The sequence below is a fragment of the Mandrillus leucophaeus genome, unplaced genomic scaffold (genome assembly GCF_000951045.1).
Source record: "Mandrillus leucophaeus isolate KB7577 unplaced genomic scaffold, Mleu.le_1.0 Scaffold82, whole genome shotgun sequence".
In the NCBI taxonomy this organism is placed as follows: Eukaryota; Metazoa; Chordata; class Mammalia; order Primates; family Cercopithecidae; genus Mandrillus; species Mandrillus leucophaeus.
In genome coordinates, this window is record NW_012108919.1 from 3,356,235 (window position 1) to 3,375,691 (window position 19,457).

The 19,457-nt window shown below is 51.6% G+C and overlaps 1 protein-coding gene across 3 annotated transcripts in view; it reads left to right on the forward strand.

The window, feature by feature from the left end:
* The window catches only part of JARID2 (jumonji, AT rich interactive domain 2), a 328,805-nt gene that overhangs the window by 292,794 nt on the left and 16,554 nt on the right, over positions 1-19,457 (forward strand). For all 3 annotated transcript variants that reach the window (XM_011967920.1, XM_011967921.1, XM_011967922.1), the window contains 5 exons: positions 8,194-9,232; positions 12,644-13,146; positions 16,311-16,403; positions 18,934-19,052; positions 19,143-19,213. In XM_011967920.1, coding sequence (XP_011823310.1) covers positions 8,194-9,232; positions 12,644-13,146; positions 16,311-16,403; positions 18,934-19,052; positions 19,143-19,213 — 1,825 coding nt within the window. The remainder of the gene's footprint in view (positions 1-8,193; positions 9,233-12,643; positions 13,147-16,310; positions 16,404-18,933; positions 19,053-19,142; positions 19,214-19,457) is intronic.

Genomic DNA, 19,457 nt, shown 5'->3' on the forward strand with positions numbered 1-19,457 from the left:
AGAAGCAGGAAGTGATGCTCAGAAGCAAGACAGGGAGAGACAGAGCACACCTTTGTACAGGCTGCAGGCGCCTGCACCTTTTGTTCTGTGAAGATCCATCAGTTGGATTTGCATTCATCCCTGGGTACCAATGCATTCACCAACTGCATTCACCCAGAAAGGGAACTCACTTCCTTACTTAAGCCTTCTCCCACCCACCCACCCACCCTGGGCTCCACATGAGCGGTAGAGTGGCAGGGAACATGTTTTTCTCAGGTTAGGTTTTGAAATAGGCCTGCACATGGCATAGTTCTGTTAGTGGATGATCCTGGTCTACTTTTCCATTTTTTTTGATGTGACAAGTTACCATTTCACCACCTGGCCTTTGAAGCAGAATATGTGCATGTTGTGTGCACTGCCGAGCAGTCTGTGGAATTGGGTGTGGCTGGGTGGCACCTCTTCCACTGAAGGCATTTGAGTCCCAGGCCATAGCATCCACAGAGTGCAGGTAGATGCCACCCTGACCACCTCCTTGCCCCTGCCTGTCCCGCCCTGCCCCCCTCGGCCCCCTGGCCCCCAAGAGGGCCACAGATAATGCCAGTCCTGGTCAGGCAGTTTTGAAGAATCCCTCAGGGCTTGGCCATTATTGCTGTCCAGATGTTCCCATTCCTGGATATTGATTTCTCACAACCCTAGGGATGAGTAGTGGGGATAAAGGCAGGTTCCTGCATGCACACAGCTGAGGGCTTGTCCCCCGGACAGGTGGCATTTCACTGATTCCTCGTGCTCCTGTTCCCCACTCCATTTTAACATCCGCTGAGTCATGGGATCATTGATGAGCTTTCCTCACAGAGTTAAACATACAGTGTTAAAATCTTCCCCAGAAAAACTGGAGGCTCTGATCCTTAAAGTAGCTTCAGAGGAAGTTATGGAGGGGATAGAAGGGATTTCCTGGCTGGCCGTGTTGCAGAGTGACTAGCATGGTCATTGTGTACATGGTTATTGTGGTGTGAACATACTGGACTTCATCTTGTGGTGGAGGTGGTCTTTCTCATTCTTGGTGGTGATGTGGATATTTCTCTCTGAATGTGAACATGTGACTGTAGCCACACACAGGCAGACAGGTATGCGTGCATGCACACGTGAACCTTTACCTAGCAAATAGTATGCAGTTGGTGGGGAGGTGGGCATGGCAAGAATCATCACCACATTGATGTTTTCACAGTCCACACACACCTAGCACGTATTAAACACTGGCCACTGTTGCCAAAACAGACCTCAGTTTTCCCAGAGGCAACAGCCACCGTGTGGAATTGGGCCATATCATGCGCTCACCTGGCGTCTGTCAACCATTGGACCCCGGATTGTCAGCACTGGAGGCACAAAGCCCAGGGACGCACTGAGCTTTGGTCCTGGGTCTGTGATTCTTCACTCCTATCCTGTTCCTAATGCTTTTGGTCTGAGGGAGACGTGTACAGAACTCTACAACCTAAGGTTTTTGCTCATGAAAGAGAACAGAATTAGAAGCAACCCAGAGAGAAAGACAGACAGTGATTACACCATGTGACTGCATCCTGTTTTCCCAGGATCCTAGAGTAGGGTTAAGTTGATTGTTTGTTTTTGTTTATCTTCTATTCATCCCACTTTGCTTTTTTGAGTTTTTTGAGTTTACTTGTGGTAAAATTCTAATGGGCCACATCAGAACTTAAGGCCATATCCAGGTGAGCTTCCAGATCTTGCGTTTCTGCCCTGAGAACCCATCCTCGGGATGGCGAGGCAGGAATGAAGGGTGGCAGAGGACCTGAGTCATGTACATGTGACTGTTCACATTCTCATGCACGGACAGACATGGGTGCACACACCCTCTTGCGCGGTCACGAACGGAGGTGCGTGAGATACGCCTGTCGTCTCAGCTGGTCAGAGCTCACTCTCAGCACTTGCCCTTCATTCAGTTCAAGGTTTCCCTTTGTTAAGGGGATGAGAGGAATTAGCACAGTTGGACAGCGTAAAGAGCTGAGGAGGAACAGCAAGTACCGCCTTAGCCTGGGATGGCCCTGCCTGCCTCCGTGCTCCATGGCATGTTTGTGTGACCTGTTCTCTGTGCAGGATCTGAGGTGCAGGAAAGAGGTCCTGGGGTGCCTCTCACACAGCAGGCCTCTGAGTTAGTGCGGGAAGCTCAGCTGCTTCCAGGGCTCAGGGTAGAGTCCTTGCAGGTAGCGCCATATGCTCATGCAGGGCAGGGATCCTCTCCTGTCACCCTTTCCCCACTTTCTCCCTCTTCCCTCTCCTCCTGCCTCCCTGTTCCAGTCTAACCAGCCCAGATGGGATGACCCATGGCTCCAGATTCTAATTTGGCTGTGACCCTGACCTTCAATGAGTCTTGAGATGTGATATTTAACCTTCCTGGGCCCTGTTATTCTTTTGGAGCCAGTCTTACCAACTCCTTGCACAGGGACATTGTGAGAAATAAAAGGAAAATTTTCAAACCCCCAGATCCTATTAGTTAAATACTCTGAAAATAAGGTCAATAAAAGCAAATTGTAGATTCCCTTGTGACTGCTTGATGCAAATGATTAGACTGTGACCTTTCATCTTTTCAACTGCGTGAAAGATGTGGGCCCAGAGGATACTCTGATCTTTCATTTCAAATATGATATTTAGGGGGTTTTTTTGGTTATTGTTCAGCTTAAAAGCATAAATGAGATTGTATGAAATGTGGAGGGATATAATTTTTAGGGGGTGCTGCTGAGAAGTCCCTTTGCCCTGCTTGCTCTAATGAACTGTGTGGGGGCACACACCTGTCTGCCGAGTCTAAAACCACTTCCCCTCCTGCGTACTGCGTAATACTGTCTGATAGCGTGTGCCATTTGTGGAGTCCCTAGAACCCGAGAGTTAGAACACACCAGTGCATACACCTTTTTCTTGGTGAGAGGGCTCTGACCGACCGTTTACTCTCGATAATACCAAATGAGCTGTCTTTGTCATGGAATGCATGTGCCTGTAAAACATTGCAGTTGTCACGGGGCTGGGATTGCCCCTGGGTAATAATTTGGTTGTCTGGTAAAGGGTCTCACCAAGGAGCAAATGGTGTTTTTCTGTTGCTTTCCTGCAGTAGTACATCTGCTTACATGCGGTGACAGAAAGTAACAAGTTTAGGGGATGGTGCAACAAACGAGCTTTATTCCTAGCAAGGGTTTTGAAGTATTAGTTTTCCAAGAGAGTCATGAGCAGGTTTTGTACTTGTGTAGAAATCTGTGTGGTTTGTGAGCCAGGATATTGCACCAGATGTGGCCACATGTGATTCTCATTTCTTATGCTGAGGCTCAGTGTGAGAAGAAAATGATCAACTGGCTCATCCCGCGGGTTTTGCAGGACCTTACACTGAGCTAGGCCACCGTCACTGAAGAGGTTTTCATATGAAAATGGACAGGCGTTGCAGAAAAGTCCTGCCTTGGTAAGATTCAGAGAGGGCCAAGGAATTGAGAATATTCTTTTAAAGTTCTGGAAAATACGACTGTCGAGAAGGAAACCTAGAAAATCGTATTAGTTTTAAAAAATGTTTAAGGTTTTCTTCTCATGACATCATTTTGTCATTTGAACTGCACTTGCTGGTGGTGTGGTATTTGTGACTCAGTTACATTGCCTTCAATGGGAGGAGAGGTTATAGGTACATCTAGATTTCCTGGTAGAACCCAGGCATCTCTTTAGAGCATGTTCCCCTTGGCCTCGGATAGAAGGCTCCTGCCCACGTGCTGCTGCGGTCAGTGTTTGAGCAGGCTGCTCCTCCCCTTCCATAACTCACTGTCTGTCCAGTGCATTTCGCTTCTGTTCAGGCTCTTTGTTTTTGATTCAAGTTTGAAAGTGCAAATGGACTATACCCAGCCACCAACTGTTTCTCTCTCTGGGCTCTGGCTCTGTTTTGAAAGGCTGGCAGAGGCCTCGGCTCAACGGCTCCCTCTCGTGGGAAAGAAGAGCGTGCCAGTGAATCTGAGGTTGAACTGAGGACAGCATCGTAATCTTGAGCGACTACAACATTTTTGCTTAGTTAACCAAAAACATCAGAGTCATTTCTCATCTTCTGCTCTGCCTTGGAACTGCATGTTTCTCCTTTTCATCTGTCATCATATTGAGTTGATTTAAATATTGTGTGTGTCGATGGTGAGGTGGAGAAAAACCAATAAGGGTGGAGGGGAGGGATTTTATATTCTTGAAGCAAGCACACAGAGTGTGGACCGGGTACAGTTTTTAAGATGGAATTTCCATTATTAAAAACAAAGGTAGGAACGTTTGATGTCCCAGGCTTTCATATCTCTCCCCTTATATCCCTTCTGCGAGAAGAATGAGATATTGTTGCAAGTACTCATCTGGCTGAATGTAACTTGAAAATGCTCTCAACCTTGCCTGTTAAATTGAAACCACTCTTTTATGACTAGGAGGGGTTGCTCTAATACCTCATGGCCGTGTGCCTGGGATCAAAGACACGAGCGACGGATGGCTGTGGGTCAAGGAGCACACGCTGCAGACACCTCACTTTCTGCAGAGCTGGGTTGGGGGTAGGGGGCAATGGGCCGAGAAGCCAGAAATCCACAACAGAGCTGAGAGAAGGAGCAGCTTCAAGCGCTGCTCAGCTGAAATGTATTGTCATTCAGTGGAGGGCCCTGCTGTAGCCCACCACGGCGCTCATTCCTCAGCGAGCTCAGATGACTTCTTGTGTGTGCTCTTACGTGGAATCCCTCAGGACGTGCAGCAGTGACCTTCCTTGTAGCGCACTGGCTGCATAACTGGGGTTTTAATTGATACAGATAGAGGTGGGTGGGGGGAGACCTTCGGTAGCAAGGTAAGACAATGCCTTCCTCCATTCTTTTGTTTTCTTTTGTACTGATTAAGCGTTGGCTCCTTAGAGACAAGTCCAGGCCAAGAAAAGGGGTATCTTTTTGTTAGATTGGTGGGTCCCGGGTTTCCCCACAATGGTGGTGCTGGCTGAGTTGTTGGTTCTGTTTTATTTCTCCCTTTTAGGACACATGGAGCAGCTTGAGGGGGCAGACTGCTTCACGTGTTAGCTTGTCAGCTCCTCTGTGGCCTCTCGTGGTGGGCCTAGAACACGGACCCTCCGGGTGTCGAGGGGGAAGACAGCCAGTAGCACTTGCCCTTTTCAGTCTTTGTAATTTATTTGTTTGAACTTCGCTGTTCTGTGTTGTGGGTGAGATCCATCTAGTCTTTGAGCTTGTTACATGGGCGTGCGTGTGTGATATCTGGGTGGATACTGTTGAAGATAACTGTTGTAATAGTAAGAAGGAAAATAGTGCAACTCATTTTCTTATAAAGCAAGTTATTTGAATGTACACCTTGCCAATAATTCAGTATTTAGTTTTTCAGAAAGATGTAAATAAGGTGTTCCTTTTGCCATTGAAGATAGTGATACATAGAATTCAGCTGTGTAGAAAATTTACTTCCCTGTAGCATTGCTAGCCATGAACTCAGGTGCCCCCGAGAAGCCAGAATGGATGGAACCAAAGGCCTTACACTCTTATTTCAGATAGAATATGAGAGACATAGCGCTCTGGCATTTGCACAGGGGTGTTAGGGAAGGGCAGGGTGCATGGATTTGCGGCAACACAGCCATCTGGGGCTTTTAAACACCAATTAGTGCAGAATCTAGAGGGAAGGGCTTTACATTATTTTGAAGCTCCCCCAAGGGTTTTAGGGGTGCCAGGTTTGGAAAACACTGAACCAAACCTCAGCAAGTAGTGGTGGCTGACGCCTGAACCTCACAGGAGTTGGTTATGTCTGGCACCGTCTGGAGTTTGCCATTTTGACTGGCGATTCCCCATCTGTAGGAAGAGATGATCACAGCTGCATCGTGTAGTCAGTCTCCTTAAGGAGACTCTTGTGCTGGGAATGGGGGTGAAACAGACTGCACCCCTACAGATTAACAGGAGACTGAGCCAACTGTAGAGGTGTTGTCTTCCACTGTCTGAACCCGAGATAGAGCCCTTCACTGAGGTTCCTGACCCTACCCCCGCCCCCGGCTTTGTTGCTGGAAATAAAGATCAGCCCCAGCTGGAGTTTACTGTTTGCTTTTGTTTTTCTAAATGTTTTGTCTTGTTTTGGTTTTAGTGGAAGCATTTGAAAGAACAATTAAAACTAGGAGATTTGCATTCCTCACTATACCTCCTCTTGCAGATTAATGGCACTTACCAGGGAATATTTCTGTCTGTTCTTACCCCTGGTTTTATAAGTCTGTTTTAAATTTATCATTGCCAGGTGCTTTTTTCCTCTCCAAAAGGGTTTCCCATTATTTATTCCAGACCCTGTCTGGCAGTCCCACTTTTTTTTAATAGGGTGACTCCTGGTTTAGGAGCCTGAGTGTGATTGCTGGGCCTTCCCTTCTGCCTCTTCATGGGGCCTGAGATCCTGGCTCCAAGAATGAGGTCTCCCTGGGGCTGGCTTCTAAGAGATGATGTCCTACCAAGAATTTGTGGCTTTGATTGGACTGTATTTAACTGGTGGCATATAGAGAAATACAGGTCTTAGTGGCTTCTTTCCTTTTCGATTTTTATAAACTTCACTGATACCTCATTCAGTGCTTCCAAGCGTGGTCCCCAGGTCAGCGCACAGCATCACCTGGGACCTGGTTAGAAACGCACATTCTCAGCCCCATCCCAGACCCTCTGACTTGGACCCTGTGCGGGTAGGGCCCAGTGATCTGTTTACATCAGCCCTGTAGGGGATGCTGAGAGCCACTGGTTTGGATGCCTTTGGGAAGTTTCATCCCACACCCCACCCCCACTTAAGGTAACTGCTTATTCCTGGGCCAGGCCTAGGTTTAGTACAAAGGTCACTAAGACTCATTACCTGCCATCTGGGGACCTTCGTCCCCATGTGAGGGCAGTCCTGCACAGCCTTGTAGTGGCACTGGTGTTTCAGTGCCCTCTTGGCCATCACTGCGTGAGGCCAGCTCTCCTGACCAGGAGGTGCAGGCTCCCCCGACCCTGGCATCTTCCTCTCAGGGACTGTTGGGGAGAAGAGGGGGCTCGTGTTTCTGTTCCGTGTTTCTCAGTAATTGTGTGATTTTTAGGCTTCTTCCTTTGGAGATGGTGGTGGTTATAAAACCCTGAAGTCCCTGACTTTAAACTCATATCATAGGTGGAAAGTAATGCCCAAGTTGTTAAGTGGTGGGTCAGTGGCTACATCGTGACACGGAGAAGACATCTCCTCAAAACCAGCATGTCTGGCAGCAGCCCATTGGGGTCCCTTCATCATTCTTGTTTGAAGCCTGTGCATTTATGGTGTCTGTCATTGTCGCTCCCCATTTTCTGTGACATTTGTGTGTCCCAGGATTACTGTGGCGTCCAAGCTGTAAGACTGCCTCTGTTTGCCCAGGTCCCATAGAACCCAATGGAAAGTTTGTCCAGGGTGGGAAAATATGTGGGAAAGTTTGTAAAGGGTGGGAAAATATAGGAAGCACGTGTGCAGATGAGAGTTGGCATGTGTTGCTCACCAGTGAGGTCGGGACATCCCTCTTCCATCCAGCCTGGCCCTGTCCAGGGCTTGTCTCCACAAGGAAAGCAGACGGCAGCTGCTGACAGTTTGCAGCCACACCTCCGGGCCCGGCCTGCCACCCGGAGCCAAACCACATGGGCACTGCTGTTCTTTTCCTTCCATAGTATTTTTGTTTTCCTTCTTTTTTTAGCCACATAGATTTCTAAATCCTGTGGGCAGGTCGTGCTGCTATTTGGAGCACAGAAATAGCAGACATGACTTTTCTTGGAACAGGGATGTGTGTGTGTGTCTGTCTCCACTTCTCCCAAGGAAGCAGGATCTTGCTGTCATCAACTCTTAGAAGCTCAGGACAGGTGATTGTCTGGCACGTGGGGAGGTCTTCATTGTGAAACACCAGATTTCCTGGAAGAGCCATGGGAACGTGAAAATACACACAGGAAACCCGGCTAGGAAGTGCCTGGGGCAGGCTGCATACTTTTGTGAAGAAGGATAGGTGTATAGTGGATTCCGAAAGTGGACATCGCTGCTTAATTCTTGGATGTGTATTTTGCTTCTCTTTGCTGGCATTTCCACATCTCTTCTTATCACAAACAGGCTGCTGGTTCTGTTCATCCCCAGCACCCAGGGCCCTTTCTCACGGGTGGGCCCGTCGTTTTCGTGGCAGGTACTAATTCTGCGTTTTTTTCCGCCTCTGCTTCTGCTGCTCCACAGGTTTCTAAGGTAAACGGAGTCACTCGAATGTCATCTCTGGGTGCAGGTGCAACCAGTGCCAAAAAGATGCGCGAGGTCAGACCTTCACCATCCAAAACTGTGAAGTACACTGCCACGGTGACGAAGGGGGCTGTCACATACACCAAAGCCAAGAGAGAACTGGTCAAGGACACCAAACCCAATCACCACAAGCCCAGTTCCGCTGTCAACCACACAATCTCAGGGAAAACTGAAAGTAGCAATGCAAAAACCCGCAAACAGGTGCTATCCCTCGGGGGGGCGTCCAAGTCCACCGGGCCCGCCGTCAATGGCCTCAAGGTCAGTGGCAGGTTGAACCCAAAGTCATGCACTAAGGAGGTTGGGGGGCGGCAGCTGCGGGAGGGCCTGCAGCTGCGGGAGGGGCTGCGGAACTCCAAGAGGAGACTGGAAGAGGCACACCAGGCGGAGAAGCCACAGTCGCCCCCCAAGAAGATGAAAGGGGCGGCTGGCCCCGCGGAAGGCCCTGGTAAGAAGGCCCCGGCCGAGAAAGGTCTGCTGAACGGACACGTGAAGAAGGAAGTGCCGGAGCGCAGTCTGGAGAGGAATCGGCCGAAGCGGGCCACGGCCGGGAAGAGCACGCCAGGCAGACAAGCACATGGCAAGGCGGACGGCGCCTCCTGTGAAAATCGTTCTACCTCGCAACCGGAGTCCGTGCACAAGCCGCAGGACTCGGGCAAGGCCGAGAAGGGCGGCGGCAAGGCCGGGTGGGCGGCCATGGACGAGATCCCCGTCCTTAGGCCCTCCGCCAAGGAGTTCCACGACCCGCTCATCTACATCGAGTCGGTCCGCGCTCAGGTGGAGAAGTTTGGGATGTGCAGGGTGATCCCCCCTCCAGACTGGCGGCCCGAGTGCAAGCTCAACGATGAGATGCGGTTTGTCACGCAGATTCAGCACATCCACAAGCTGGGCCGGCGCTGGGGCCCCAACGTGCAGCGGCTGGCCTGCATCAAGAAGCACCTCAAATCTCAGGGCATCACCATGGACGAGCTCCCGCTCATAGGTAGGTCTGGGCTGGGGGGTGGGGGAGTGTCCCTGCCTGCCCCAGATCCCTGCAGTTCCCTCACAGTCTTCACGTTCTCTTCCCTTGCAGAAGCTCCAGTTCGGCTCCCCTGTCTCGGGAGTAGTGGGCTTCTCAGCTCATTCCCCCTGCTGCCCTTCTTCCCAGGTCCTGGGCGTTGGTGGCAGGACAAGAATGGTATTAAGCTTGGATCTGGGGTGGGCCCCTTGCTTCCCCTGGGCTGTCAACTTCTACCCACAACTGCTGGAGTCAGAGCAGGGGCCAGGGGGTCAGTGGGGAACGCTGCTCCTCTGGATTCTGCTAGACTGCCACTGCAAAGCGCCACTGACTGTTGAACTTACAACAGACATTCCTCACAGTTCTGGAGGCTGGAAGCCCAAGGTCTAGGGGCCGGCAGGGTTGGTTTCTCCCAGGGCCTTCCTCCTTGGCTTGTGGATGGCTGTTTTCTCCCTGTGCCCTCACAGGGTCCTACCTCTGTGTGTGTCTGTGTCTTTGGATGAGGGCCCATCCTACTGACCTCATTCTAACATAATTACCCCTTTGAAGACCCTGTCTCCAAATTCATTCATGTCCTGAGGTACTGGGGGTCAGGGCTTCAACATACGAATTTGGAGGGTGCACCATGCAGCCCATAGCCCTCTAGGGTCCTGCAGGACATTTTTTATCCTGCTCAGCCTTGTCTCTTCTTCTTCTTTGTTTTTCCTTGAGCTTCAGTTTCTCTGGCGATGTTGTCAAGGCCACAGGTCAGGGTATCTGTTGACATTTTTTCTGAGACCAGGTGCAGCTCTGGCTGGGGCTGTTGCAAACTTGTCACAGTGGATCCTTAGCGAATGCATATTTGGGCTGTCATGCAGACTCTTGCTCCTCGGGGTGGGCTGCAGGCAGAGACTCCTCTTGGGTTCCCCTGTAGCTCTCCTTCCCTGTCATCCTCTCTTGACTCCTGGCACTGGGGACACAGGGCGAGAATGAACTTGCCCTGTTAAGGCTAAGTGGGTTCTGTGCAGTGAGGTGCATCCAGGTAAGGTTGCAACCCCCATTAGTCTAGACCCATGGGAGGAAACAGGCCACACCTCCATTTTGGAGATCCTGAATTTTCAAAGGCATGGAGACATGTAGCCATCATTTAAGTGTCAGGGATTTGGCAGCAAGATAGGCTTCCAGGCAGGATGGAGGTTCAGTGGTTCCCCTCAGCAGGTGCCTGCTAGGGCTGATGCCTGAGTAACAGTCACCTTAACTTGCAGGAGTTGTTGGTTTGTGCTCTGCTGTTGGGAATGGCACGTGACAGGCAGCAGTGCAGGGAGCAGACTTTGCACACGCGTGCACCCACGCCTGCTGACCACGTCCCGTGACTGCTTGGGACACAGTGACTGAGTCAGTGATGGAACCGCACTGAGTCCTCCTGCCTTTGGAGACCTGCAGACAGGAGGGAAACATTCTGAGTTTCCCTACTCTGCTAGGTGGATGATGGAGCCTCGAGAGCACACTTGACATCGTAGCAACAGCCCCTTTTGTTTAGAGTAGGTTTTTCTTTACCCTTGACGCCCGTACCCTGGGACAGAAGCCATACTGTGCCTCCCTGTGCTGTGCTTGTTGCCGTCTCCCAGAAGTCTAAGGCATCTGACGTTCTGTCCGAGGGGTACTGACTTGCTTACGACCCAGCAAGACCTCAGGGCTGGGGGTCTGAGCTCAGCCATCTGACAGTGGTAGAAACTTAATAACTTTGAAGTAATAGCCTGAAATCCACCCCAGCGGATGTGCCTTCTGCCTCTGTGCAGGTTCACTCCCACCGTAGGCCCCAGGGAGCCGCTGTGCCGCTGGTGGGAGTTGGGTGGGGAAGGGGCTTGGCCATGTAGCAGCCTCAAGGCCCTGAATGGGAGTGATCACAGTGGATGAGGATTCCATGAAGAATTCTTGCAAGCGCTGTGTGATTTTCAGGTGCTCTTGCATTATAATCTACTTAGAGTGAAATATGAAAGTATGGATTTTCTCCCTTCTCTGACCTGTGTTCTGAGTCACGCGTACGGTGGAGGACTTGTTCTGGTTGGGGACTGGTTTTGGTACCTACCTCTGTAAGCTGAGACCGGGCCCACCTGCCCTGGAGGGAAGAACTCCCGATTGTCAGCCGGAAACCCACCTTGAGTCCCATCTGGGACTCTGGGAGTCTGTGGGACCTGGAGTGAGTTGTGGAGTCTCTGGTCTTAGGTCCCTCCTGTCAAGGCTGGGGACAGTTTCCTCATTGATGTTACCCCCACCCCCCTGTTCTCCACAACCACATCAGCCCACTGTCCTGCCACTTAGTGTAAGTGGAATTCAGGCTCTGTGTCCCCATCCCTGGTCTTGCTGATGTGCCAGGAACTCGCTCTCTTGTGTGTGCTCTGTCTGCCGAGGTGGTTCAGACACTTCACCTGGTGGGTCCGGCCATGCTTGGTGTGTGCAGGGACCCTGCCTGGACTGGATCCATGCACACTTTGCCTTTTATTACTTAAAAACAATATTACTTAAAAACAACATATCCCCACACTCTAAAGATTTAAAACGTTATTAATTTATACTTTGTTTAGCATTTTGTTGATGATTATTTTGGAAAATCCCTCCCGCCCCCCCTTTCTTTATTTGGCCCGACGAAGGTTGCTTTTTCCATTCCCATCTAGAAAAGCCACAGGGCGTGCATTAAAACCTGTCCAGGTTGGATGCGCATTTGCGCTGGTCTGTGACCTGATCAGGAAGGGCACTGAGCACCAGCTTACACACTGAGAAGCAGCCCACTGTCTGGATGGGCGCGGGATGAGGCTAAGGCACAGATGTACTGCCCTGTGTCCTCACGTGGGTGTTGCTCTTTGCTCTGGAAATCCGGCGGAATTGAAAATAAACTAACTGTGTGTGAGTGGGTGGATGGGTGGAGTGAGTGGGTGGGTGGGATTTGGGAGTTGGTAGCAAGTATGTGTGAAAGCTATTCCAGGTGACACTGGGCTGTGGGTGCAGCCAGGACCCCTGCCCGCTCTTCACTGGGGAGCTGGTCTTCTCATGACACCTGCCTCCATGTGAGAAGGCATGCGCCAGTACATGGCACACTGGGATGTTCCTCCCTGTATGTCCGTTTGGCTAGCTCGCTTCCTCTTCAGCCAAGCCCCAGCTTAAATGCTGCCTCCTCAGATGCTCCCCACCTAAAATGGTAGTCCCTTTTTCCACGTGGCCGTAGCATATGGCCGTGACCCATCACTGTGTAACGCCCCCGTCTCTGTAGACTGGAAGCCTGCTGTTCGCCGCTCTCTCCCCAGAGCCTGTCAGAGTCCTGGCTCATAGTAGGAGTTCAAGAATTACAGGTTGAATGAGGAACATCTTGTTCGTGTCCCTTTCACTGACTGTCCCGTTTTATCCCCTTCGCCGTCCCAGGGGGCTGCGAGCTCGACCTGGCCTGCTTTTTCCGGCTGATTAATGAGATGGGCGGAATGCAGCAAGTGACTGACCTCAAAAAATGGAACAAACTAGCAGACATGCTGCGCATCCCCAGAACTGCCCAGGACCGGCTGGCCAAGCTGCAGGAGGCCTACTGCCAGTACCTGCTCTCCTACGACTCCCTGTCCCCTGAGGAGCACCGGCGGCTGGAGAAGGAAGTGCTGATGGAAAAGGAGATCTTGGAGAAGCGCAAGGGACCGCTGGAAGGCCACACAGAGAATGACCACCACAAGTTCCACCCTCTGCCCCGCTTCGAGCCCAAGAATGGGCTCATCCATGGCGTGGCCCCCAGGAACGGCTTCCGCAGCAAGCTCAAGGAGGTGGGCCAGGCCCAGCTGAAGACCGGCCGGCGGCGACTCTTCGCTCAGGAAAAAGAAGTGGTCAAGGAGGAGGAGGAGGACAAAGGCGTCCTCAATGACTTCCACAAGTGCATCTATAAGGTAGGGGCCTCCGTAGAGCAGCCAACCCCAGCTGCAGGAGTGCGGGAGGAATGAGAGAGGAAGTGGGGCATGCTGTGCACTGGATGGCGCGTTCTCTGACTCCCTGGTGTGATGAAGGAGGGGCAGGCCACTGTACTGGGTGAGGGTGTTGACTTAGTCCACTTGTGCTGCTGAACTACTACAGACTGGGGAATTTGTAATGAACAGAAATGCATTGGCTCATGGTTGTAGAGCCTGGGAAGTCCAATATCAAGGAACCTAGTGAGGGCCTTCTGGGTGCATTGATGGAACATTGATGCAAGGTGGGGCAGCAAGAGACCCGGTGAGGGAGGGGAAGTCCACTCCGCGAAGACACCACGAGTCTATTCCTGCCCGCCCAGGGCCTCGGGTTTCCTTTTCATTAACTGGCTTGCGTGTGCGTGTTGCGTGCAGGGATATGCCAGGGATAAGTACCTCGGCTGCGTGCTTTGTTTCCCCTGCATCCCCAGTTCTGTCTCATCCTGGTACTTGACAGCTGCCCAAACCCAGCTGAACTTTTCACTGGCTGGACCCTCAGTGGACGCTGCTCGCTTGTTTTCTCTGCCTCCTCATTTCCATCTGCTCACCTCACTGCCAGCCCAGCGTTGCCAGGTCCTCTCTGTGGAGGGCTATCCCTGATAAAGCCATCAAAATGAATCTCACCATTCACACGCTGTGGAGGGAAGAGTTGGGGATAAACCAGCAAACTGAAACGCGCAGCGTTTCCCCATCTCCGCCAGGTCTCACTGCAGCACAGTCATCCTGAGGAGACTCACCCCTCCAAGAAGCAAGGGAGGCAGAGTCCATGGCTCTCCTCTTGGCAGCCCTCCCAGCTGGCCTGGCTCTGAAGCAAGGCTTGGGGCTTCCTCCCTTCTCCAGCCTGCCAGTGGGTAGCGGAGCACCTGGGGCCCAGCTGGCCGAGCCCAGCTAAGTTGCAGTCTCTGCTGAATTGCCTGGCACATGCGTGTCCTCTGCGGTTCCAGTTCTGGATTCACTGGGAGGGAAGTGTTCTCTGCTCCAGCCCTCGTGAGCCTGGTGGGGGCGTGTGGCTAGTGGGTTTCTGCTGCACTGGGAACTGGCTGTTGGTTATCGCTAAGCTCTGCCATACCCTCAGGTGCCCATGACTTCCTGACTGCAGGCTCTGGCCTGGCCTTGTAGTTGAGGCAATGCGGGCTTCTGATTCCATCACACATCTTAAAAATACAGAGGAAGAGTTGACTTGACCCCTGGCGTTGCTGCTTCACTTTAAGTCCAGGCCCTGCAGACCCACCTCAGGCTGCATCTCATATACTTGCACACTTCTCTGGAAAGAGATACTCAGTTTTTCTGACCTGAGACCCTGAGAGGGTTTGGGTCCCTTTTACCTGAGTGTCCTCTCCCATTGCCTAAGGCTGCCTGGTGGCCATGCGGTGTGGGGGTTGCAGGATGCAGCCTGCCAAGACACAACTGCCTTGTATTTGACTTCATAAATGTTCTTAAGAGAAAGTGTGACCCAGAGACTTTAAGCTCTGGGGAATTTTATTTGGTGTTTCCTGAATGTTTTACTGAGAAGCCTTTGTCAGGTAAAGTCACTCACTCCTGTGATTTTGAATAGCCAACTGGTGAAATGAGAAACTGTCAACGTTTTTACTTTTTACTGAGGAAGGCCAATTCTGTGAGCATATGTTTGATCCGAAAAAGAGGTTTGGATTTTTAAAAACTCACCCTGTCAAGGATATTTCTAGATTTCATCACGGAAATGTACTGGAGCTCTGCGTGGTGGCCATGGCGACGCCCCCAGGCAGCCATGTGCCCACGGGGTGGGGACCCTGCTTGCGCAACTCGCTGTGGCACTGGTGTCCTGGCTGCTGACTTTTGTGTGCTGGTGTCATCCTCACCTTCGCTCATTGCACTCTGCCTTGGTGCAAAATTCAGTCCCTCCTTGTAGTTACCTTTTTTATGTTACAAGAAGCAAACCATTGGGAGCGGCTTAGAATTTGCATGGAAGTATGTTGCTGTAGTTAGAACCTCATCTAGTTCCTTTGCTGTGGGAGAGAAAGGCACAAGCCAGTGTCTCCATACCGACTGCGACCGTGGACCTGACGGCACAAAGCACCTGCTGCTCCCTGTTCTGGCCCTGTCACTTCTACAGGAACGCTGCAGTGTCCAGTGCTCTGCAGGGAAGCCTTCCCTGACCACCCTCCCTCACTCCACATGACACCTGGCGACACCTCCCATCCCATATTTGTGTGGTTGAGGCCTGTGTGTTCCCCAGACTGAATGGAAGCTCCACGAGGCCCAGAGGTGTTGTGTGTTTTTCAGGCACTGCTTTGTCTCCAGCCCCTAGGATTTGGCCTAGTACACAGTAGGTGCTCAGGAGATACTTCTGGACTCAAGTAGTAAATTTTCCCGGTCAAGAAAGAAACCATAGCAAGGGTCTTAAGACGGCTTCCCTCTGAAAAACGCACTACATTTGGTGTGGTGGGTAAAAGAAGGTGCTGACTCCGGATTCCCAAACTGACACACTCAGCTATTTTATCAAAACAAGCAAATCATTCTGGATGTTATTGGGAACAGGGACATCGAAGAAGAGGTGCGGAGGGGACAGCAGGTGGTTCTGTGGAAAGAAGGCGACCAGGTTGTAACTTCAGTGAAGGCTGCTGCCCTGGCAGGTGTGCATATGGCACGGACTCTCAGGGTGTAGATGTCACCCCAGTTTCTGTCTCTCCAGCTTCTCTCCTGTGGGATCCCTGGTCATGAGTTCCATCAGGTCACAGCTGCTGATAGCTTCCTCACTGGCCTGCAGCAGCCTTTGTCAGCTGAGGGATTCTGCCTCCAGCGCAAGCGGCTTTTTCAGCAGGGCCTTGGAGGGGCCTTCCATGTTTCCGCTCTGCGTCCGCTCGGGGCCTCTGGGTGGCAGCCTCTGTTCCTGGCAGAACAATTTGGCCCTCATGAGGGTTCTCCTTGGTGGAGTCTTCCCGCTCCTCTTAGCACTGTGGGTTCTTAGAGAATTTCTGCCTTCTCTGCCTGTCATTAACTCAGGATACAAGGTGACCCACAGCCGCAGGGACGCCAAGGGGCAGCGGCCCATGACAGGTGTGTGGCCTCATTTGCAGTAGGGCTCAGCTTTGCTTCTGAAGCTTTACTCTTTTTTTGTTTTGTTTCAGGGAAGGTCTGTTTCTCTAACAACTTTTTATCGAACAGCGAGGAATATCATGAGCATGTGTTTCAGCAAGGAGCCTGCACCAGCCGAAATCGAGGTGAGAGAAGCGGCCCCTCCCGTTGCCTCTCATGATGTGGGAACCACTGGGCGAGCTGGAGGACATCCTTGTCCTGCCCTGACCCCTGCAGCCCGGTGAACTGAAAGGACTCAGACGGGGCTGAGTTCATCCTCTGTGTTGAGCGTGCACCAGGGCAGCCAAATGTTTTAACTTAGGTTGATCTAAACTTGTTCACAAGCCAAAAACACTATAATGAAGGTGGGGAGTTGCTGAGTGCAGGGGGCGGGTTCTGGGCACGTCCCCTGCTCCCCGTCACCATCTCCTCCTACTTGCTCACCCAGCTGCTTCTCACCCCATCCTCTGTGTGTCTGTTATGCAAGAGAATGTTTGGAATCCCTTGAAACCACAGTTGTGCTTTTTCTTCCCTTCTATTTTTTATTTAATGGGATTGGCAGATTGCCATTTTTGTGCTTCTGCCAACTCTCTTCTTTGAGTTAGTATGAGGTTGGAAAGACAGTGAGCACTTCTGTGCCCAGACCAATTAGGGGGAGTTTTTGTGTGCGGCGCTGCAGGACAGAGACCGGATCTGTTTATTTACCTCCCCTCGGCCAGTGCCCAGCTGAGTCCGTGTGAACTTCCAGCTGCTGACGTCGGTGGGCTCTCAGCAGCGCTTGGTCGTGGAAAGGGAAAGAAACCAAACCCGGATTACTGGTTCAGGGCAGCTGCCGACCGGGGAACAGGAGGTATTTGTTGACCACAGCCTTATCTTTTGGTGTGTGACAGGCTTTTGCTGCCGTTTTGTTTTTTTTTTTTCCTTTAATGCCACCTCTTTCAAATAAAATCCAGGGTCGGTTTGCCCCATGTATACATGCTGACCACTGGGGGTTCAGGTATCTTGTTTTGCCTAGGTTTTGGACATGTGACCTTCAAACCTGCTCAGACCAGGATGGCTGGTCACCCTCCCTGGGTGGTGCTTGCTGCCCCACCTCCTGAAAGCAATTGTCAGAGCTTAGGATGTCCAGCCCTGTGGCCTGACCCTGCTTTCCTAGTGTGAGGAATTAGAGGTTTACCTTTAGCACCATCTTTATCTGTCTTAGGACTTAGGTCTCTACTTAGGTGCGGGAGCTGCCTACGCTGTGTACCCTGGGTGCAGCCACTGAACTTCACGCAGTGGCCTGACACCCGACCTGTGGCTGTGATTACTATGCTGCAGCCGCCACTGCCTCACCCATCACCAGCCACGATGTCAGCTGAACCCTGGTCTAGGACACGTGTGGCTGCCGCAGCTGCTTCCACAGCACGCGTTGTGTTTGTGGTAGAGATGTCAGGTGGAGGAAACTTGGCTTTCTGGGGCTGAGCATTGGACCTGGGAAGAGGCCTTTGTTGCCAAACAACACGTGTCCTGTGGGCATCTCCCCAGAGGTGCAGAAGTTTATTACTATCCGTAATGTGCATGAAAGCTTAGCTCATCTTACAGCCTCTTATTCAGGAATTAATTCCCTCTGAAAGTCTGGATTTTGCTCTAGCGGTTGTGTAAATATTTAAACACAAAGGAGAGATTCGCTGGAATTTAAACTTCAGGCCTGGATTGCCTAGTTTCTTGTGCTCTGTCTTCCAAAAAAGGCCAGTGGACAGCCCCTGGAGTTGGCCACCAGCTGGGAGGAGTCCCTTCCTTCCCTTCCCACATCTTTACAGACCCACCAGAAGCTGGGCGCCCTCAGTTTCAGCAAACGCATGGCAGGATTGGACACTCAGGGAGTCTGTTGAGGGAATCCAGTCGTTTAATGTGGAATTCGTTCTTGATTTGTGGAGGTCTGACTCCGCCAGGTGGACCCCCTCTTTGTGGAAGTCAACGCAGTGTTGAGGAAAGTGGTTTCGGTGTTGCTAGTAGCACTTCATTGAACTTAACTGGACCCTATGATGTTGGGTGCTTGTAAGTTAGGCTTCTTCCCTAAATGTGGTTCCAGCTTTACCGAGGTTTGTGAGATGAGGAAGGAGGACTTAGTGCTTCTGGAGTGATCACTGAGAACAAAGTGGAAGGTGACTGCGCGGGGAAGCTTGTCTCAAGGGAGCCTGGGCACCGCTGCTTGCCTGCAGTCAAAGCATGTTCTGACCCATTCTTTGTCCCCATATTTGTTTAGATGGCACATAAGTCACTTTGGAAGCTTTTTGTAATTGGCAGTTACTGTGCTTAGCATAATGTCCTCCAGGTTCATCCATGTTGTAGCACGCGTGAGAACTGACGTCCTTTTACAAGGTCACGGTATGGAGTAGATTTTGTTCATCCATCTGCGGAGGGGATACTGTGGTGGCTTCACCTTTTGGCTGTTGGGAATAACACTGCATAACATGGGTGAGACTCTGCTTTCTGGCATTTGGAGGATATGCTTGGAGGTGACCTGTCATTGCTTTCTGCGTTAGTGTCCTGCTGGAGACACTCTGCAGAGAGAGCGTCTGTTCTGAGGGGCGTGTGCACCAGACATTCGTGTCCCAGTTTTGTTGGGTTGAACTGTGCTCTGTGGCTGCAGCACCTTAGGGGTGCTGACCAGCCCTTTCCTGTTCCCTGCAGCAAGAGTACTGGAGGCTAGTGGAAGAGAAGGACTGCCATGTGGCAGTGCACTGTGGCAAGGTGGACACCAACACTCATGGCAGCGGATTCCCAGTGGGAAAATCGGAGCCCTTTTCAAGGTAACCTGGGATTCTCTCGTCCGTGTTCTTCGGGATGTGACTGCATCCTTCCCCGCCAGTCTGTAACGTCCCTCGTCTTCCCCTTTGCAGGCATGGATGGAACCTCACCGTCCTCCCCAATAACACAGGGTCCATCCTGCGTCACCTCGGTGCTGTGCCTGGTAAGTCTGACTGTGGCCACCTGCCTGTGGCAGCTGTGACCATGAGTCCTACTCGCTGAGAATCAGGGCTGGGAAATCCCTTCTAAGCACTGCCAGGGAGGGATGGGGTCTTCAGGCATACAGGACATACATTGAAAATTGATTTTTAGGCTGGGCGCGGTGGCTCAAGCCTGTAATCCCAGCACTTTGGGAGGCCAAGATGGGCGGATCACGAGGTCAGGAGATCAAGACCATCCTGGCTAAC